Consider the following 23401-nt stretch of genomic DNA (forward strand, 5'->3'; position numbering starts at 1 on the left):
AGTTAATGATTAACTAAATAATACTATTGATTAAATAATTATTAAGTAAGTGACACATTATTACGCATCAATATTGGTTCATTTGTAACAAATGGAAATCTTATTGCCTAGGCATTATTAACTACTCTATAAATGATGCATTGTTATGCACTAATACTGATTCCTCAATTATAACAAATAATAATAGACACTGTGCAGGAGCTGATGACAGGATACATGGAAACTGTATTTTCTGCACAGTTTTTCTGTAAATCTAAATCTGCTCTAAAAATAGTCTATTAAAAATAACCTAGACTGCCAGGCGCCGAGCGGCACGTTGCCTGGGCCTGCGGCGGCCTTTCCGGGAACAAAGATGTCTATGGCCAGCGATTTCTACCTGCGCTACTATGTAGGGCACAAGGGCAAATTTGGACACGAGTTTCTGGAGTTCAAGTTTCGTCCGGATGGAAAGCTTAGATATGCCAACAGCAGCAATTACAAAAATGATGTCATGATCAGAAAAGAGGCGTATGTACATAAGAGTGTAATGGAAGAACTGAAGAGAATTATTGATGACAGTGAAATTACAAAAGAAGATGATGCTTTGTGGCCTCCCCCTGACAGGGTTGGAAGACAGGAGCTTGAAATTGTAATTGGAGAGGAACACATTTCTTTTACCACGTCAAAAATAGGTTCTCTTATTGATGTAAATCAGTCAAAGGATCCTGAAGGCCTTTGAGTATTTTACTATTTGGTACAGGACCTGAAATGTTTAGTTTTCAGCCTTATTGGATTGCACTTCAAGATTAAACCGATCTAAATTGTTTTGTTTCTAAGCTGTCTGTATATTTAATTAAGGGATGGGTATGGGAGGGTTTATTTTTCATTTATAATATTTGGATTTTTATGAAAGTGAAGCAGATTGCTTTTTATATGCAAATTAAAAATAAGAAAATACATTAACAGGCTTAAAAGTATCCTCACTTGTATCCAAGTGTGTTGGACTGTCTCCCTACATGTTAAATTCTGTGAATAAAAGCTACCTGTCATTGAAATTTTGCTGCAATAAAACATCAAAGCCTGAGAAAAAAAAATAACCTAGTTTGTCTGCTTTTTCAAATTGTTAATATTGGAGTGATGAAAAAGCTCTAATGGTAATTGAAGTGGTGAACACACAGGTGCATGTATGTGGCAAAAGCCATTGATTGTACACTTTGGATAAATTGTATGTTTTATTGATGTGTATCAATTGGATTGATTTCTTTAAAGAAATTTTTAATAAAATTATACCTCTAAGAAAAATAAATAAACTGGTGGGCCATATTTGGTCCAAGAACTGTAGTTTATCATCTGCTGACATAGAGAATCCTAAAACCACTATTCACATTTTGATTCCTTTCCTTTTAGGTGTACACATGTATATCACATGTGTTTTTAGAATGTGAACATATAGTGTATCTTAGTAATCTGTTTTTCTTTTCATCTTTTTAAAAAGCTAAAATATTTCATGAATTTCTTTCTATGGTGTCTAGATTTTTCTCCAGCAATTAAAAAAAAAATAGTCACCTCTGTATTGTTGAGCCTTTTGTGTGACTAGCACTAAATTCCATCTCATCTTCTAAATTTCTAAGTTTCAGATTTTGAAACAGTCTCAAATTATGAGTGATCATAGGTCTTAGTATATAAACTCACAGTGAAACATTTTAGTAATTGTTTTTGAAGCAATTTAAGTGGGTTTTTCTATTGTTTGATCTGTGACAAAAGGTTATACTTCACATAAGCAATTCAGATTAATGCAAGTTTCAAACATAATTTCATATTGAAGAAATTATATTTTTGTATTTTTTCAGAGATGCAGGAGCTGCAAGACTTGATGTGTTTTCAGGTGAGCAGATTTGCTTTCTTATTTTTTTCCTTTTAATGGAAAGACTGTAGTTATTGTGCTGTTTTTAAATGTCATGAGATCAAACCATATTCTATAGGTTTTTAATGTAATGTAAGTGCTTTGTGACTACTGTGACCCTATGGGGAGCCAGGTTGAGAGAAGTACATTTTGAGAATTAAATTGCTCACTTGTTAGAAGATCCATTTATGAAATTAGATCTTCCAGGGTTTTGTGTAAGCATCAGAGTGATTTGGAGCAGTTTGTCTGACATGAGAAAATAGTTTAAAGCATATTAATTTAATTGTTATTCAGAATTAAGCAAACATCATTTACAATTTTTGTTAAAATTTAAAAGTGTGTAAGTATAATATATGTACATTATGAGTGTTTGAGAGTAATATAATTCAGACTAAATATATTTTCTTTGTTGACTTAATTTTTGGTCACCAAGTATTTTTTGCATATATTAGTCAGCCAAAGGGTGCTGATGCGAAATACCAGAAATCAGTTGGTTTTTATAAAGGGTATTTATTTGGGGTAGAAGCTTACAGTCATAAGGCCATAAAGAATAAATTACTTCCCTCACCATAGTGTGTTGCCACATGTTGGAGAAGATGGCTGCTGGTCTCTGCAAGGGTTCAGCCTTCCTTGTCAGGCTCTGTTGTCCCGGCTTCTTCTGGTCTCAGCTGGTATAAGGCTCATCTCTCTCTCTCTCAGGCTCATTTCTTCCCAAGCTCAGCTCTCTTTTCTCTCCACAAGGTCAGCTGTAGACTTTCAGGCTCTCTCTTTCCCTGGGGTCTCTGCCTTGTCTATGAAGCCATTTCTAGTCCTCTGTGTTCTTCTCCTATGTATTTACTTCCCAGGTCTCCAGCATCAAAACTCCAACTCTCTCCTCTGCCCTGTCATTTTCTCTGTGAGTCCCCACTCCCAATGTCCTACTGATGTGGCTGAAATCAGAGCCTTGATCATAATTTAATCAAGTAAAATGAAACTTCTGAATCTATTACAATCTAATATGCTCAGAGGAATAGACAAGTTTGCAGACATAATCCAATATCTATTTTTGGAGTTCATAAACAATATTACACTGCTACCTTGCACTTAATTAGTTCCTTTCATAAGAATCTGATGCTAATGAAATTAGGGTCTCTGATCCAGTCCTGTAGTTACCTCTTCCAAGAAAAATCACCCATCATGTTGACACTCTTCCCCCACCCTGATTATGTCAGCTGTCCTGGAAACATAGGCTATTGGTCACAATTGAAAGTGTGGTGAGACTCCTCCTTCCCTTCCACTCTCTAGGTTCTGAAAAGTTTGAGAAATAAAACAATAGAGTTAGTCTTTTTTACTGATAGGTGCTAGATTAGAATATGTAGTTTAGTGTGAAAGCCAAATGGACTTGCTGATCAAACCCCTGCACCAGGTGGACTTCCCCACCCAGTTGAGTCAGGCTTCCCCTCAAACCTGGTCTATCCTGGGAGAGTGGATCAGAACGCATGCTCTCTGAGAACAACTCTGTCCCAAGAGGGAAAATAGTTTATGACCTGAACCCTTCCAGTTTATCTTCCTAAATTTACCAACCAGATGCCAGCTCACAGGAGGAGTTAGGAAGGTAGCAGAGACTGGCTGGCCCCTTTACTATTAATTGAATTCCATTCTTCATAGAAAGAAATGGCAGTAGTGTGTAAAAAGTGTTCTTTCCTTACATACCCAATTATATAAAGTAATATATGATTTATGTATTTTTTTTATGTCTTGACTAGAAGAGACTCAAAGAATAATGGGAATACAGAGAAAGAAGACATTGTGCTTCATCTTAAGGACCTAGGGCTTGAAATATGGTTGGGATTTTTTCAGGTAGTGTAGGAAGAAAAAATATTCTTGTTTGAGGAATTATGAGAAAAAGAATGGAGGTAGACTAGTTCAGAGAGTCATCCATTTATTCAATAGCAGTAACTTGAGTGTCTACTAAGAACAAGTCAGGCAACTGTTCTAGGTGCTAGGGATAGAGCTGTGAGCAAAACATCTGATAAAATTTGTGCTTATCAATTTTTGTGTGAAAAAATAAATGACCACATTACTTTTTCATGTTATATCTTATTTTTTAATTATAGCAAACCATAGTATGACTACCAATCTAGCAGAATTAATTTTTCTTAAAAATAAAAAGCCAAGACTAGGTCTTATGTACCAATAAATAAAATTGGTCTAGGGATCGAGTTAATCTAAGTTTTGGGATATTTTCATATTATTTACAGAGTCCATGAAGTACTCTCCTATTTTACTCGTTTTCTAAAGTAACTTGGGAAGAGCCATGAGTGTTTTGTCAGTTTATATTAGTTCAAGTAAACATTGATGCGTGTTCAATAAATAATTTTTTGGCACTTACCTGGCACTGGGCTAAATGCTGAGTATACACAGCGCTTGCTTTTAAGGAATTGGCATCCTCACGTGGCGTCTGTGGAAAATGTGGTATGCATTTGTCTGCACTTTTATGGGTAGAGGGCCCATTGCTTTCATCATATATTGAAGGTAACTTTATTCTCAAAAAAGTGTAAGAACCAGTGGCTTGTGAGAGAAATTGATGCATGAACAGATATTTTGGTATAACATGAAAGATTATGAATAGAACACTCAGTATGGACACCTGATGACATGGAAGGGACAAGAAGGCTTCCTAGAAGGTGTCTTACAGGAACTAAGACCTGAAAGGAACATGACCATTAACCTGGTGAGTCAGGGACAGAAAGGGCACAAGAGCAGTACATGCAGTGGCTTGAATCTGGAAAGAACATGTAACACTGATGGAATTGCAAAAATGTTTAAGGTGTTCGAGGGGATTGTATGTGTGGGAGTGGAAGGTAGGGGAGGGGATGACAGAAGATGAGGTTGGAAGATAATAGGTCGTGAAGGATAGGCAAGATATATTGGGAAGTAGATGTGACTCAAGTGATTGAGCTTCCACCTACCATATGTGAGGACCCGGGTTCAAATCCCAGGTCTCCTGGTAAAGATGTGCCTGTGTGGCGAGCTACACAGCAAGATGATGATGCAACAAAAGAGAGACACAGGGGAGAGTCAAGATGAGATGCAAAAGAAACCAGGAACTGAGGTAGCGAAAGCGACAGGGAACTTCTCTCCCACATGGGAGGTCCCCAGGATCCTGGTGAAGCCTAGAGGAGAAAATGAAAAGAGAAGACAAAAAGAACACAGAAGATCACACAGCCAATGGACATAGACAGCAAAAACAGCAGGATGGAGGGGAGGAGGGAAAAAAAAAGACATACTGATGGATTGGATTTTATCCAGATTACAGTGGGAAACTCAGAAGGGCTGTAAGCAGGAAAGTAATGAAATGTACAACTGGCTATTCAAAATGGTAACCAACTGCATCCTTTGTTTTTAGGGGGAGCAAGGAGTGAGGGAGCTTTTGCTGTGCTATAATCCAGAAGAGAGACAATAGTTGCCTGAACTAAGCAGTGCAGAGGGGGTGGAGAAAGAACTTAAGACATTAAGGAAGTGGGATTGAGAGGACCTGATAATTGATTTAATGTGGGCTGAAGAGATGGAGGGCTCAGTGATGATTCCAGGTTTTGAGTTCGACCTGATGGCATCTGAAGACTAATGGCAGTGTGATGCTGTTTATTGAACAGGAAATGCCAGCAGAAGGAGTAAGTCTGGTGAGGGAGTAGATGTGTTTTGTTTGGCATAGGGATCATGACCAGGTAATAGAAATCTATCTGATATTCTTAGTTTTAAGGAATTGAAATAAACAAGACCAAGCTTCTTCAGGATTCATAGAAGGGAATATTAAATTTTGAGGCGATGATTGCTGGTGTACAATTGCTGAGTGGGATTCACTGTAAAAGTAGGTACTGTGTATGTCTCCTAGAAACTCTGGGTCTTTCCCATGAATTCACTGGAGGAATGCCCCTTTTCCTACAAACAGCTTCCTAGAGAATCTATGCCAACTGTTGTAAATCAGTTTTGCTTCTGGAGCTACCGTGCAGAGCTGTCTGAGGCCAAGCCTGTCCTTGGATCAGGAGGTTCCCCGTCCCCTGGATGGACACTAAGATAACCAAAAAACCAATTCCTGAATCCCATCCAAGACCAATAAGTCAGAACATCTCCAGATGATTCTAATGTATATCCAAGGTTGAGAGCTACGACAACATGCAAACAACTCCACTAGAGTTGGATATCCCTGGTTAAACAGTGGAGATACTTCAGCCCTATCCAGGGGGATGGCTGAACATAAACTCCTTCCAGAGGTTCTGGAAGGAATATTTTGACACACAAGTTGAGGTAAGCAGACCAGAGGACCAGACAGAGGGAAATAAGTGGGAAAATGAGATGGTAGGGCAGGTAGATCTGACAGATTTACTAACAAAGAGGTGAATTAGAGAGAGGACAGGACATTAGATGTGGACACCTGACCACAAAATTATTAACCCAGAAAGGTTAGGTGTGTCTTTTAGTTGTTTATATATGAATTATCTCACTCATATTTAGTGTTTAAAATGTGACTATAAAAGGTGAATATAAGGTAACACAGCGGTTGCCTTAACAAATGTGTTAGAAGTTAATTTGTAAGGACAGAAAGCAGCAGATCAAGGGTTGAGTGGGATTGGGGGGTGGGTTTAGAACGTGGAGGGAGCAGGAGGGAGGGATTGCAAAAGGGACACAGGAAACCTCTGGGGTGATGAATATGTTTGCTAACTTGATTGTGGTGATAGTTTCACAGGTGCACACGTATGTCAAAACTCATCAGATTGTACACTTTTAACATGTCCAGTTTGTTGTGTGTAAATTATTCCTCAATAAAGCTGTTATTTTTTTAAAGAAATATGATAAACTCATATATCCAAATATTGAAATTACTTCCAGAGCCAGTTTACACTGCACATTAAAATTAGTCTCATTAGTTTTAGTTGCACCTCATTTTTTTTTTCAAAATGGAGATTATATTAATGTAATAGTATGTCTTAATCATCAAAATTGATTCTAACTAATTAAGCTGTTTTCAAACTTCAAATATATCTTCAAGAGGCAAATATTTGTTGCTACTGAAAAACACTAAAAAACTGGCTTATATGGGAATTTACTGTTTGGAAGGGAGTCTGATAAATTTAATCAGAATGGCCTCGATTTGTTTTAAAATTAGTGCTATGTTGGAAAGGCCTAAAGGTTGATCAGTTTGATAGAGGGACCCTTGGGATCACAGGATCATCTGCCTTTATTCTTTTCTCTAGGGAGGAAACACCTAATGTTTAAAGGACCAGTCCAATTCCAGAGCATAGACTATCATGCTGTATACATAATTTATTAATGTGTAGATATTTTATGCTAATTTAAACGCTTTTTGTTGCATGATTGTTTTGCCCCTGTGCTTTCTTGTGATGCTGTAACCAAGACTCTATACTGAGCTCCATCATTGTGCCATAACTCTGTCACTCCATGGCTACATCCGAAAAGGAAGAATAATTATGTGAGCAGCATGACTTTCTGATGAACAAATTAAGCCCAATATTTATTAGTAATAACTGCTTTCTCTTACAGTGGATAATGAAAGACTGCAGGGTGGATTCATGTTGTGCTTCCTGGATGATGGATGTGGCATGAGCCCTGGTAAGTTAATTATCTAGAGACTAAACTGGCTGTTAAAGGAAACAGTCTGAAAACCCATAAAATAAATAAAAATAAATTGAGTTCTCTTTGCAAAAACAGGTATGGACCTATTAGGGAACTTAACTTATTGTTGAACTTTTTAGGTTTAAATATTCCAGCTGACAGAGTAAATGCATTGTAGCCATCTAAACCAAAACAAAAAATGAATGTAAATAAACATTCAGTCAAATGCAAAGCAAAGGTATAGATTGCTTATAGGAAAATGCATCTGGGAATGAGTGGAAAACAAACAGTACCTGAACAGATGGATTCAGAAATTGTTTTTAGCCCAATCTTATCATATTGCTTTCAAGAACCCTAAGGCAGTTTCCAGTGCCTAAAGGCTGTTTTTAATTTTCTGTTAATCTTGAGGTAGAAATTGCCTCTCCTTGTATTTTCCCAGTTTCTTTACATGTTCAAAGATTTAGTTGCTTCCCTTGATTGTTCCCATTGTAACAAATCCATCTACAATGTATTGCATGACTTAACTTTGTATCTTTAAGGCTAGCACAACGTCCGGCAGGTAGTAGGTGAATAGCACCTTTTTGCTGTGGAATTGAAATATTATTCTCTCCTTTAAGAGCTTTGAGCTATTTGGGATTTCTTATTCCTTAACTCTTATAAAACTTGTTTATGTCCCATAAGCCACAGTTTATGATCACTAGGTTTAAAAAATGGCAGGGGTGTTCAAATAATAATGGCACTGATCTGGTCAGTGATACACTAGATGAAATGATGATTATCATCGCTAACATATGCTAAAAATGCAAGATAAAGCAATTATTTTCTTCTTTGCATTATTGTGCTAGCTTTGTTACCAATTGATGTAACAATATTGTAATTATACTAGCAACTATAGTCCATAGTTTACATTAAGTTTTACTGTTTATGTTGTACAGTCTTATTTTTTTTAATTTTTATTCTAGTAACACATATGCAACCTAAAATTTTCCCTCTTAATCACATTCTAATATATAATTCAGTGGGGTTAATTACATTTACAACGTTGTGCCACAAACACCATCATTCATTACCAAAACTTTTCCATCACTCCAAATAGAAACTTTGCACCTCTTAGGCAGTAATTCCCCATTCCTTTACCCCACATTGACCCATGGTAACCAGTGTTCTAATTTCTGACTCTATGAATTTGCTTATTCTAATTATTTCATATAAGTGAGACTAGACATTTGTCCTTTTGTGTCTGGCTTGTTTCATTCAACATAATGCCTTAAAGGTTTAGCCATGTGGTCACATGTGTCAGAACTTCATTCAAATTTTTACCACGTTTTGTTTATTCATTAGTTGATAGACACTTGGGTTGCTTCCAACTTTTGGCAATAATGAATAATGCTGTTATGAACATCAGTGTGCAATATCTGTTCAAGTCCCTGCTTTCAATTCTTCATGCATGTCCCTAGTAGCAGGATTGCTGAATCATGTGTTAATTCTACACTTAGCTTCCTAGGGAACTTCAAAACTGTCTTCCACAGCTGCTGAACCATTTTATATTGCCATTAGCACTGAATGAGTTTCTTTTTCTCAGCATCCTCTCCAACACTTGTTATTTTACATTTTTTCCATAATTGCCTTCTAAGGGTGTAAAATGGTATCCCATTGTGGTTTTCATTTGCATTTCCCTAATAGCTAATGATGTTGAACATCTTTTCATGTACTTTCTGGCCATTTGTATATCGTCTTTGGAGAGATGTCTGTTCAAGTCTTTTTCTTGTTTTTTCATTGGAAGTTTTGTCTTTTTGTTGTTGAAGTGTGGGATTTCTTTATATATTCTGTATGTTAAACTCTTATCAGGTATGTGATTTCCAAATATTTTCTTTCCATGTATAGGTTTTTTTTTTTTTTTACTTTCATGATCCAGTACTTTGATGCACAAAAGTTTTTAATTTTGAAGAAGTCCCATTCATTTATTTTTTCTTTTACTGTTTGTGTTTTTGGTGTAAAGTCTAAGAAACTATTGTCTAACACAGTGTCTTGAACTTTCTTCCCTAACTTTTCTTCTAACTTTATGGTTTTGGCTCTCATATTTATGTCTTTGATCCATTTTGAGTTAATTTTTGTATATGGTAGGAGGTAAGTATCCATCTTCATTCTCTTGCAAATGGAGATCCCATTTTCCCAGCACCATTTGCTGAAGGACTATTCTTGCCCCCTTGAGTGGGCTTGGCACACTTGTCAAAAATTAAGTGTCCGTAAAAGTGAGGGTTTATTTCTGAGCTCTCATTTCTATTCATCTGTTCTGTCTGTCTGTCTGTGTCACTACCATGCCATTTTGATTACAGAAGCTTTGTAATAAGTATTAAAATCAGGTGGTGATACTCCCCCAACTTCATTCTTCTTCTTCAAGATGGTTTTGGCTATTTGGGGACACTTACCCTCCATATAAATCTGATGATTGAGTTTTCTATCTCTGTAAAGAAGGTTGTTTGAATTTTTACTGAGACTGTGTTGAATCTTTATATCATTTTGGGTTGAGATGACATCAAAATGATGTTTGATCTTCTTATCCATGATGGACTGTCCTTCCATTTATTTAGGTCTTTGATTTCTTTTCTAAACGTTTTGTAGTTTTCTGTGTCTAAGTCCTTTACATCCTTTCTTAAATTTATTAATCAAAATTTATTTGATTCTTTTAGTTGCTATTGTAAATGGAATTTTAAAAGGTATTCTCTCCAGGTGTTTCATTACTAGTCTGTAGAAAGACTACTATGTTGTACCTTTTTTTTTTTTGCATATTGATCTTATACCTTGTCACTTTGCTAAATTTGCTTATTGGCTCTAGTAGCTTTGTTTTGTGTTTCTCAGGATTTTCTGCATATAGGATCATGTCATCTGCAAACAAAGCTTTACTTATTCCTTTCCAATTGCATGCCTTTTATTTCTTTTACTTGTCTAATTGCTCTGACTATAAATCCCAGACAATGTTGAATAAGACTGGTGACAGTGAGTATCCTTGTTTTGTTCCTTATCTTAGAGGAAAAACTGTCTTTCACCATTGAATATGGTGTTAGCTGTGAGTTTTTCATATATGCCCTTTTTGATGTTGAAGAATGTTCATTATATTCCTGGTTTTCTATGTGACTTTTTTTTTTTTTTATCAAGAAGAGGTACTGAATTTGTCAAATGCCATTTCTACATCAATTTTCATGTCATTTTGATTAAAAGTATTATTGGTCTTTAGTGTTTAACTAAATGTGAGAAAAAGCAGAATTTGTGATAAAACCATTCTGATGGAACAGCTCCATGTTTTTGCTCTTAGCCTGAATGTCAAATTCATTTTCCTGAATTCTTAGACTTAATGACAAAATAAAAGTTATATATTCTAAGGGAATTTCTTTTATATGATCTACAAGCAAAATGATCAAATTACAGACATGTGACAAATATTCCGAATTCCAGAAGAAACACATACTTTAGTTGATACAGTAATTAAAAAAACAACAACACAAAAATAAACCACTAGTTGAAAGAGCAAAGGCTTCATTAACTTTGGAAATAAAGTAATAAGTTAAAAGGAAGCATTTGTCTTATAACTGAAAATGGAATACACCTGTTGACCAAATGAGGCTAGGTCAATGTTGACCCATGAAAGAGGATCATAGTAATTTCTAAACTGGTCTCTTGCCTCCAGCTTGTCCCACTACAGCCCATTCTTTTTCTTTTTTTTTAAATACATTTTTTATTTGTTTTAAAAGATATATAGAACACACAAAATGTTAACATTAAAAAATATAGGAGGTTCCCATATGCCCCACTCCCCACAACCCCCACTTTTCCCACATCAACAACTTCTTTCATTGGTGTGGTACATTCATTGCAACTGATTAATACATTTTGGAGTACTTCTACATTGCATGGATTATCATTTATGTTGTAGTTTACACTCTTTCCCAGTCCATTCAGTGGGTCATGACAGGATAGATAATGTCCTGCATCTGTCCTGACAATATCATTCAGGACAACTCCAAGTCCTGAAAATGGGCGCCATGTCACACCTCCTTTTCCCTCTCCCTGCCTTCAGCAACTCCTGTGGCCACTGTCTCCACATCAATGACATAATTTCTTTCATTGCTAGAGACACAATGATTCTATAATAGAATACCAGTAAGTCCACTCTAATCCATATTTTATTCCCCAATCCTGAGGACTCAGGCATGGTGGTGCCCGTTCTATCTCTCAGTTGAGAGTGGGACAGCCCATTCTTTATACAACATCCCAGGTGGGTTTATTGCTTTTCATGTACATCTTGTATCATTTCCCTGCCTGTAGCCTCCAATAGTTTTCAATTATTTTTAGAATACAGTTGCATTATTTGACCCCTGTCAACCTTTCAGACCTTTTCTTGTGTCACACACTCCCTTGCATACAACACTCCAGTCACACTTGCTAGTCCCTCCTCATTTGAATCTCACCTCAGATGTCACCTTCTCAAAGAGGCCACTCCTGATCTGCAATCCACACTCATAGTATTTTCTTATCACATTATATTTTTTCCCCTTTACTTAATATTCTCAGCTAAGATCTTGTTTCTCTACTTCTTTCCATCTGTTTCTCCTTCTGGGACATAAAGTTTGACGATAGGGGTCATGCCTGTCCTGTTCAGTGTTCTGTCCCCATGCTAAGAACTTGGGCCATCAGGCATGGATTTCCTGTGGTGTAGTGATGAAAACAATGAGATTTGGTCTCTGAAAACACTGGGCTGTAATCCTTGCTGTAACATTATCAGCGTGTGACCTTGGACAGACTGCTCAAACTCCTTCAATTCCCTCATCAGTCATATCCAGATCATATTAATATCTTCCTTGTAGGTTTGTTGTAAATATTAAATAGACAATGCATATAAAATAGATAACATGTAACATATCCTAAACACTAAATAAATGGTAGCTATTGTCATTATGTATACCCTCATTTAAAATTGGAACCTCTTAAAGGAATATGCGATAAACTGTCCAATCATCTGCAGATAAATAGGGTGCCTGGTAACTTTTACGTACCCCACACTCAGTGACACTAAATTGCAGAGTGTCTTCACCCAGGCTGACAAAGTGTCCTCAGGCCTTTCTAAAGCATGGATTCAGTTAGGCCAATTAGAAAATCCATTTGTGTCTTTTTCCTGTCTTCCTAGGAATACTCCCATATCTGGGGATAAGTATATTCTAAAATCCAGAGGATTTCTCTATAGAACCTCAGAATTTCCTGGAGAGAACAGGAAAATAACTCTGAAAGTCTGAACACTGAACCTTTTTTCCTCAGGAAACCAGGGGTCAGTCTGCCCTTCTTAGTAACAGGTGGGCGTGGATAAGGGCCAAATCCATGGGAAAATTATTGATGGTACAAATAATTACAACATGTATAATTCATTAGTTTTTACTAAGTATTAAGTATTATGTTCAGAATTTTACAAATATATCACCTCTCTTAATCATTTCTTTTATCTTTACTAACAACTTTGTAATATAAGTATTAATAGTCTCTTTTAGAGATGGAGAAATTAAGACTCAGAGTTTTAAACTTTTTACCTAAGGCTCCATGGATAGGTTTGTCTGACTATGAATCCCTCTTACCTCCTTCAATAGAATACAGCTAAGATCAGAGGTTATGGGACCTGACAAGAAACATTGTCTCCAGTTTGACCCAGGGGGTATGGATTTGCCCTAATACTCTGAGATCAGTCTGAGGTCTTGAGGATTAGACCTCAGGTAAGTGTCAATCTCTCATAATTCCTAAGTACTTAAAAAAAGTCTTTGTCAATTACAGAGGAAGCTTCAGACATAATTTATTTTGGAGCGTCCAAGAAACGGTTATCCACCATGAAGTTCATTGGGCAGTATGGCAATGGTCTTAAAAGGTGAGTAATTTTTCCCCTTAAAGCAAAGCATTTACTGTTGATATGGGTAACAGTATTTGAAGATGGTATTATCCAGCATGATCTAATATTATAAAAGTTAAGATAGCATATAAGGCTATCTAAGTGGTGAAGGTGTACCCTTGGAATCTTCATATACATCACTGACTTTGATCTTTATAACATTTTCTTTATCAATTATTAAATACAAGAAAATGAATCTTCTTTGAGAGATTACTGAAGTAGCACCCCTGTACTTTGGAACTTCACTGCATCTCTATGTTCTATTGTCTTTCAAAGCACGTTTTAGCCTAGGTGTTATATGTATCTGCAGCTTAATTTTTTAGTGTGCCTCATTGAAAAGTGAGAACATGGAGCTACTATTACCAGTGTGACTCATGCCAGGGCCAGATGACTGTTCTTTTTTTATACCCCAGATGGAAGTTTGTCCCTGCATACATGTCCCAAGCAAGAGGGTATGTCTGAATCAGTTGAAATCCATCCCCTCTAATTTGAGAAAAAATTATATTTGTGCCACCTGGGTTATGCGTCAGCAAAAACAGTGGAGCTCCTTCTATGAAAAGAACATCCTGTTACAGTATGCAGTACCATGCACTCCAGCCCCCATTTCCTTCTTTTAGTGTTCGAAATGTGTAAACCATTATTTTCTTCATTTTTAACATAGTGGGTCCATGAGAATTGGAAAAGACTTTATCCTTTTTACAAAGAAGGAAGAAACGATGACCTGTGTGTTTTTCTCTCAGACATTTTGTGAAAAAGAAGGTCTTAGTGAGGTAAGGTTTGCCAGTTTCCTATAGTTCCCATGGTCATAGTACTGTTTTAATTTACCATGCAGCAGGTAAAGGCTGTGAATTCCTTTCCTTTATGATTTAGAAATTTGGGTATATATTTCAGAAATGAAAGGAGAGAGAGCGTGTCTGGACATTTCACATCTTTGGAGGTCTGTCCTATTGACCCTTCTCTGAGTGGGTGTTTAACTTCTAGGCAATTTTCAAAGCTTTGTCTGCACTGTTCATATGACCAAATCTTCAAGAACCAAAGGCTTTCTTTGACACAATGAGATTTTTTGGAAGAAGACTGCAAAATATTTCTACCACTTGTGCCATAAAAAGTCATTTTTTTAAAAATAAGGGAATACTCAATTCACAGATGTGGAATACAAAATCTAAAGAAATTGAATGCAAAATATAAATTTTTTTTTATTGACTTTGTAATAATATTACATTAAAAATATATATGTGAAGTCCCATTCAACCCCACCCCCCCACCCCCCCCTCTCCCCCCCTCCCCCCCCAACAACTCTCGTTCCCATCATCATGACACATCCATTGGATTTGGTAAGTACATCTTTGGGCACCTCTGCACCTCATAGACAATGGTCCACATCATGGCCCATACTCTCCTCCATTCCATCCAGTGGGCCCTGAAAAATATAAATTTTTAAGAAAAAATTTTAAAGTAAGCTTTATTTCAACTTCAAAAAATAAAATAATAGGCAAAAGGCAGCTTAACAAATTATGAATGCATTACTTTAAAAAATTCTGTCCAGGTACATTTATTATATTTAATCCTATAAACAAACTTAATTGTTTCTCCAGTGTTCAGAATGATAAATGAGCAGATTGGTTAAATGACATTTCAACAAGTACATGTTGAGTAACTCTTGTCTGCCTAGCAGAGGGATAAGCACTGTGGAAGGTAAAAAACAAGCAGAAGATCATGCACCCATCCAAGAGTTTATAGCCTTGTTGACAAAATAAGGCAGACATACACATATGAATTAGATAAATAATAAAATGAGGGTGTTTAAAAATAAATGTGTTACACTATTATAAAATTGTCAAAAACAATGGTATGGATGGAGAGATTAAAGAACCTTCAAGTGATCAATGTAGGTTTTATAGTGAGAGGTACAACTTGAAGCTGTAAAAGGTGGTATATGGAGAGAAATATCATGCAGCAAGCCTCGGACCTGAACATGAGTATGGGATTTGGAGGCAGGGAGTCAATTCACCAGGAGCCTAGAGTTCCCACCGGGGAGTAGTGGAATGGGGCTGAATAACAGGAGAAGTCTGTTAACATTCAGGAGTAACTGAGCAGAAGACTAATATGTGGAAAGTGATGCTTTAAGCATTTATGTATCTTTAAGTACTTTATATATTTAAAGAGTGTGTGAAATTGGACTAAAGCAGATATTATGTGAGAATTTAGCTTTTCTAGAATAGGACATCCTTTTTGAAAACATATAAGAACAGCAACCCCTTTCCATTAACACTTCCAAAGGGAAAACCTCTTTCAACTATTTAGCTGATCTTTTGATATTTACCTATATATATCTAAGTTACATGTATATATTGCTCTTTTAAATTTGATTTTGATGTTATGTATTAACACTATAAAAGAGGAGTATTTATCCCTTTTCTCTGCTCTCATCACACATGTGAACCCTTCGAAACATCTCACTTTCAACAAAGTTGTAATTTTGGTTCTGCCGCTATCCAGTATTTGCTTTAGATGACTATATAAACACTATTCACAATTATACCACATCATAAATTATTATTTCTCCCTTTCCTGCACAACTTTTTATTTTCCCTAGAGTTAATAATTATCTGATTAGTTTTCTGTGCCTTTATCACTATCATTAAATATTTGCTTAGGCTTCTGTTTTTTTTCAGTATGTTAACCCTAGTCTCAATCTCCCCTCCTATAATTTCTAACTTCCTGAAGACTCTGATCTGGAGTCTTCTGATGTATTATATTTCCTCTTCTGCTTTCTTATGCTTGGCGCTCAGCTGTTATCATGAGCTCAGCCCTTACCATCATACTGGTGATTCTCTTCACCTCTCTCCTATGTCACATCTTAGATTCTAAATCTCATCTTTCATCCTTCAGTAGCACATCCTTCAGTAGCTTTATCAGCAATGATAGTGCATGAGAAGTAAAATATTTTGGGACATCGCATGCAAGAAAATGTTTTTATTCTACCTTCACACTTGATAGGATGGCTCAGCATTATTTCAAGGTAGGAATTCATTTTCCTTCAGCATTTTGAAGGCATTGCTATTTATTATTGTTGCTTTTAAGAGGTCTGAAGCCATTTTAACTTCTTGACTTTTCTATGTGATCTATTATTTTCCCTCTTCACGTTTTGAAGGTGAATAGAATCTTCATTCCATTGTTCTGATTGCCATATTTTGCCTTCCTATTGGCCTATGTACCATTATGATGGACATATTTTTTAAACAAATTTTGTTGATGCATATTAATGCATAAATCCATCCAAAGTATACAATCAGTGGTATTGAGTATAATCACATAGTTGTGCATTCATCACTGCATTCATTTTTAGAGCATTTTCATTATTCCAGTAATAATAATAGTAAACCAATCAAACAAAGCTCATCACCTCTCAATCTGTCTTTGCCATACAAAGCTGCAATTCTGTTTCCTTCTCTCTGGTTTACTTACATTTTATAAAAACAGTCTTATATGCAATATCACTCATATTCATATTTTATGAGCTTTCACTATGTTATACGGTCCCATGTTACATATTTAAGTGTTTCTTCTAGTAATAAAAATGTCTTTAGGCTTTTCCATTCAATCACTGTCATAATAGCTCTAGTCACAAAAAGCATGATGTGCTCTCACTATTTCCATTCATTTCCAAATATTTACAAACAATCCAATTCTGCTAATTCTGTACAGATTAACTATCAGCATTCTCTACCTTCATTCTGTTTTCTGGTGACCTATATTCTAATTATTAATTCCATGAGTTAATATAGTATATTTAGTTAATAATAGCACAATCATACAGTAATTGTCCTTTTATGTTTGGCTTGCGTCAGTCAATATAATGTTGTCATATGCTTCACAACTTCATTTCTTCTTACAGCTCCATAATATTCCGTTGTTTATATACACCACAGTTTATTCATTCACCAGTTGATGGACATCTGGGTTGCTTCGAACTTTTGGCTAACATGAATAACGCCACTATGAACATCAGTGTGAAGATGTTTATTTGTGTCACTGCTCTCAGTTCTTCTGGGTATATATCTAGTAATGGTATTGCCGGGTCACCTGGCAAATCTATAGTCAACTTCCTTAGGAACAGCCAAGCAGTCCTCCACAGTGGCTGTACCATTCTACATTCCCACCAACAGTGAATAAGTGTTCCTATCTCTTACATCCTCTCCAACATATACAGTTTTCCGACTTTTTAATAGCAGCCAGTCTAATAGGGAAAATGATATTTCATTGTAGTTTTGATTTGCATTTCTCTAATCACTAGTGATGTTGAACAATTTTTCATGGGTTTCTTTGCCATTTGTGTTTCTTTGGACAATTGACTTTTTAAGTCTTTTGCTATAATGGGCATTTTTGGACCTTGCCAATCTGGAAACTCATGTCCTTCAATTCTGAGAGATTTTTCTATAGTATTTGATGATTTTCTTCCATCTGTATTTTCTTATCTCTCCTTCTGAATGCTTACTTTTCAGCTCTTGGGCTTCTTGAACTGTTTTACTAATTTTATCTTTTACCTCCTATTTTCTGTCGTCTTAATTTTTGTTTTGGGGATATTTTATAACATTTATCTTCCAACCCTTTTAAAAAATTTTACTTCTGTAATTATATTTTTTTAATTTCCAAGATATCTCGTTTTCTCAATATTCTTTTTATAAAAGACCACTACTTCTTATTTCATGGGTATATCATTTTCTCTTAGCTCTGAAGATATTAACTGATTTTTTTCCCTGAAATTTTCATATGCTATTTTGGGTTCTGTTTCCACTGACTTCCTTTGTTGATGTTTTGATTGTTGTCATATTAGAGCTTTTTTATCTCTTAAAAAAAAAAGATGGCCACTAATCCTGAAAGATTATTCCACTAAAATGCTGATAGAAAGCTCTGAGAGTGTCAGTAGGGCTGTGTAGATATGAGTGTGTCCGATAATGTTATCTGCCTGATACTGTTTTAATAGAGAGTCCTCAACATAAAATAATTTTCTTTATGTCTTTCCTTCTGGGCTGGTCAGATTTTCTCTGGCTGCTAGCATTCTGGGAACCAAATGGCCAAAGAGATTTGGGATTCTTAACATCCAATATATATACACATTCCCCTAATCCATCTAATCTCAGTGAAGTACCCCAACAATGGTGCTTGGTATGCCCTCTAGTCCAGAAATGCTTTATTCCACTCTTCCAGAGAAAAAGCTTCCATTTTCTGTGGGAGTTGGGAAAAGTTGCTGCCCGTTGAGGATCTAGCTACTACTACTAGATCTTTTCTGCCATTATACCATCTCTAGAGGAAACCAGCAGTCCCTGAGTCTTTTTGAATTGTAAATTGTAGGTTGTAAATCAAGCCTTCTCTTCTCTTTTCTAATGGGGGTTTTGAACTCAGTTTTCTTTGATATGCTATGTCATCTGCTTTTCAGCTCTAATTCTTTTAAATTAAAAAAATTATTTTTATATCAATGTTACAGATTACTCAAAGCAAGATAATAACTACAATAACAATAAATCTGGTTTAGTCAGCACTTACACTCCCCCCCCCCCCCCACCCCCTTATTTTTGTCCATTCCTCAATGTTGAGGACTTTGGGACAATGTCCACGCTGACTGCTTAAGTCTGCAAAGAGATGTAGGTATTTTGGGGAAAAGGAATGGAATTGTTTTGCTTGCAGTTGAAGATGCTTGTTTTTCGGGTGGGACTGGGCTATCATCATCATTTTGTTATTTATCCAGGGCAGGCCCAAAGAACTGGAGAGTAGGATTTGGTCACATATCTGTTGCATTTTAGGGCTCAGCAGAGTTTCTCTAGTAAAGTTCTTTTTTTAATGAAGATGAAGCTTTGACCTGCAGCTGGTTGCATGTGCTTTGAGAAAAGCCTCAGCAGCTCTAAAATTTTGACATTGTTGTTTTCTCTGCCATTCTACCTATATTTGAGAGTCTATTCCCACATTCCACAATAGATCATTTAAAAATCAAACCCTGAGTATACATATGTATTTGTTATATGTCTCTTCCTTAAAAACTGGCATACAGGGGGAAAAAACAAATTTAGACTTTACATTTTTTAATCCAGCTGCGTGAAGAGTATAATGAATTAGGATCAGACAAAAGGGATGATGGTTTTTATATGCATATTTCATAATAAATTATGTTTTTTCTAGGTTGTGGTTCCTATACCTTCATGGTTAACAAGAACCAGAGAATCTGTTATGGATGATCCCCAAAAATTTTCAATGGAATTATCTATAATTTATAAGTATTCCCCATTTAAAACTGAAGCAGAATTGATGCAGCAATTTGATGTGATCTATGGAAAATGTGGTAAGATCATGAGAACACTGAAGTTCTGATGGATTTATTTGTTTTCATATCTTATGAAAGACACTATAATATGTTTTCATATATTTTGTCTTTATAATCCACATGGAGTTATGTGTAAAGAGAATACTACCATAAATAGCTGCAAGTCCCTGATACTAGAAAAAAGGTTTGTACTTACATGAGCCTAGAAAATCTGATGGAAAGAGGATGATACAGGCTATGAATGCAGGGATTCCACAGTCCCTTGTACAACATAGCAGAGTTAGGAGACACTTATTGCTGTATCTGACATAAGGTGAGTCCAGGTTTACAAAAGAGTTAGCAATTTATAAACTAATCCAGGTTTCTGTGGCAGAGTTAGCTAAAGCTCTGTAGATGTTCTTTTCCAAATTAATCTTTTTTGCTTCTACCATATTTCTGCTCAACATGTAGAGTGATCTCTTTTGACAATTTACAGTGCCAATGTTTCTGTAGACTTTTTTCTACCACTTCGCATATCTAGGAGCAAAAGGAACCCTACTCTAGAGAAAGCTATGTGCATTGGCTTTTTTGCGACTCCTTCATTCATATAATATTTGTGATTAAATTCTGAGAAATTTTGGTTTTGATTTGGCTCCTTTTACCTTCAAAATTCCTTCTCTAACCTGTGACGTTTTGTTTGAAAGTTACTGTTTGTTTTGAAAGTGACTTTTTCTTTCTCACAGAGAAAAAATATATAGATTTTATTAATTTATACATGATATATTTTTAATAGCAGTTGATGTAATCTCTTAGTTGACTTCTGTGAAATACACCCACTAATACTAATGAAGGGCTTACTATTTGCTTGATAATTTTCTGAATGCTTTATAAAAATGGACTCATTTAATCCTCAGAACCTAAATGAGATAGGTGCCCATGAGCTTCATTTTATAGCTGAGAAAAATTAGGCACTGAGAGGTTAGGAAATTTACCTGAGGTCACTACATTAATAAAAGATCCATGGTTTGGACACAGCATGACTCCAGAGTCCATAATCTCAGCAAATGCTGTTCCCCCTTGTGTTTAAGAACTACCAAAAAAAGAATTGGTAGTTTTAAAAAATTTCTCTGGCAGTTCTGTTTGTCTTCATATTGTAGTCAAATTTGAAAAGAATTTGGACTTTTTTATAACAATCCTTTAGAGTGGGAGTCAGCAAATTATGGCCTGTGGGCCAAATCGGATGCATGACCTATTTTTTTTTTAAGATTTATTTTTTATTTATTTCTCTCCCCTTTCCCCTGCCCCCAGTTGTCTTGTCTGTTCTCTGTGTCCATTTGTTGTGTGTTCTTCTGTGTCCACTTGTATTCTTATCAGTGGCACTGGGAATCTGTGTCTCTTTTTTTGTTGCATCATCTTGCTGCATCAGTTCTCCATGTGCGGTGCCACTCCTGGGCAGGCTGCACTTTTTTCAGTGCAGGTCTCCTTATGGGGCGCGCTCCTTGGGCATGGGGCTCCCCTAGGCAGGGGACAACCCTTTGTGGCACAGCACTCCTTGCATGCATCAGCACTGCCCATGGGCCAGCTCACTACACAGTTCAGGAGGCCCTGGGTTTGAACTCTGGACCTCCCATGTGGTAGGCAGATACTCTATAAGTTGAGCCATATTTGCTTCCCTCTATCACCTGCTTTTGTAAATAAAGTTATATTGTGATGCAACCACATTTATACATTTACGTATTCTCTGTGGCTGCTTTCATGCTACAATGGCAGAGTTTGAGCTGTGAGTAGTTATGTCAAAGACTGTATCATTATCAAAACCTAAAATATTTACCATATGGCCTTTTACAGAAAAAATTTTCCAATCCAGGCTATAGAATCTGAAAACATCACTTCATATTTGTAGCAATATTTTCATTTCATCTTTGTTCTTACATGCATTAATTTCAGTTCAGTGTGGGAGCTCTACCCATAATGCAAATCTGGCTCAGGCACCTAACAGTTTTCATGATACAAATTATGAAAAGAGTGCCAAAGTTTAGGATTCCACATCGAAAGAGTCATAATGAATTGAATTGTAAAAGAGGCACCATACTCTAGAAACTCATTTTAATACTCTTCGGTAGAGAGTGGAACTATTAGATACATGCATCTTGGAATTTAGCCAAGCATATTATTTACTGACATATAAAAAGAAATTTGATCTATCACAGGCTCAATGCCATAAAAGAAATGATAACACAATGACTAGCATTTAGTGCATTTAAAATATTGACAAATCAAATATCTACTTTTCTACCAGGCACTTTGCTGGTTATTTATAACTTGAAGCTTCTGCTTAATGGAGAACCAGAGTTGGATATTAAAACTGACAGAGAAGATATTCTGACAACTGGAGCTCTTGAGGAGTGAGTAACGTGTGTTTGATAGAATGCATCTCAACAGCAGCATTCAGCTGAAGTTGGGAGCCCTCCATCCTGGTTCCAGGTCTAAGGCTACTGGGCCTTAGCAGTGGGATAAGTCATTTCATCTTTGTTATAGATGAACTAAATTAGAGTAGATCAGTGGTTCCCAAACCTGGCAGAGCCCCAGAGTGACCTGGATAGCTTTTTAAGAAGTACAAGATCCCAGGCTAATCCAAGATCTACTGAATCAGAATTTCCAGGTATCTAGCATTGGAAACAATATTTTTCAAATGCTCCCCAGATGGTTCAGTGGTGGCAGCATGTTTGGAAACCACTGGGATACAAACCCTGTGAAGTTCTCTGATTCTATTACTACTATTCTATGGATATTAAACTGAAAAACATACAGTTCATTTTTCGTTACTGAAACATGGATATCAGTATAATGTGAAGCAAAAGGAATATGATCAAATGGTGTTTTTTTTTTGTATAGAATAATGGCCCTATTACTGCACATGTACAGTTTATAATAAATAAGAAATAAATAAATAAAGAGACACATTTAGTATTCCTGGCTGTTAGGGATCCATAGGAAGCAGTGAAATAGCACTGAAGATTATGGGTGAAAAACCATGGAGGAATAATGAAATGGCAACCAAACCTAGGTATGTCTAACGTAGTTGTGCATTTAAAATGTATATTATTTGCTTGAGTCTGCATTTCCTAGTATCAATGCTAAAGACAGAAGGAATTTTTAAGGTAATGTAATACAATTTAATTTATATTATATACCAGTGTCATCCAATAGAAATATGACAAGAGCCATAAATATGAGCCACATATTTAATTTCAAATTTTCTAGTAGCCATGTTAAGGAATGTAAAAAGGTAAATTTAATTTATTTACTTATATAAATATCTAATAATAAAATGCATTTTATTAAATTATTTAAAATAATTCATTGTATTTAATCTAATATATAAAAATAGTATCACCTCAATTTCAATATAAAAATGTTAATGAGATACCATACTATATTAGTTAGCCAAAGGGGTACTGATGCAAAGTACCAGAACTCTGTTGGCTTTTATAAAGGGTATTTATTTGGGGTAGAGGCTTACATTCACAAGGCCATAAAGCATAATTACTTCCCTTACCAAAGTCTTCTTGCCATGTGTTGGATCAAGATGGCTGTTGGTCTCTGCGAGTCTTCCTCTCCTTACTATGGCTCCATGGTCCCAACTTCTTCTGATCTCAGCTATAGGCTGGCAAAGGGCCCC

The 23401-nt window shown here is 36.0% G+C and overlaps 1 protein-coding gene and 1 pseudogene across 1 annotated transcript in view; both read left to right on the forward strand.

The window, feature by feature from the left end:
- Positions 1 to 311: 311 nt before the first annotated feature.
- On the forward strand, positions 312 to 1076 carry LOC101425236 (protein mago nashi homolog 2 pseudogene; annotated as a pseudogene).
- Positions 1077 to 1637: 561 nt separating this feature from the next.
- The window catches only part of MORC1 (MORC family CW-type zinc finger 1), a 178590-nt gene continuing 156826 nt past the window's right edge, over positions 1638 to 23401 (forward strand). The window contains exons 1-7 of the mRNA XM_058296459.1: positions 1638 to 1651; positions 1830 to 1864; positions 7424 to 7492; positions 13310 to 13400; positions 14083 to 14191; positions 19599 to 19758; positions 22019 to 22124. Of these exons, the coding sequence (XP_058152442.1) occupies positions 1638 to 1651; positions 1830 to 1864; positions 7424 to 7492; positions 13310 to 13400; positions 14083 to 14191; positions 19599 to 19758; positions 22019 to 22124 (584 nt within the window). The remainder of the gene's footprint in view (positions 1652 to 1829; positions 1865 to 7423; positions 7493 to 13309; positions 13401 to 14082; positions 14192 to 19598; positions 19759 to 22018; positions 22125 to 23401) is intronic.

The sequence above is a fragment of the Dasypus novemcinctus genome, chromosome 4 (assembly GCF_030445035.2).
Source record: "Dasypus novemcinctus isolate mDasNov1 chromosome 4, mDasNov1.1.hap2, whole genome shotgun sequence".
In the NCBI taxonomy this organism is placed as follows: Eukaryota; Metazoa; Chordata; class Mammalia; order Cingulata; family Dasypodidae; genus Dasypus; species Dasypus novemcinctus.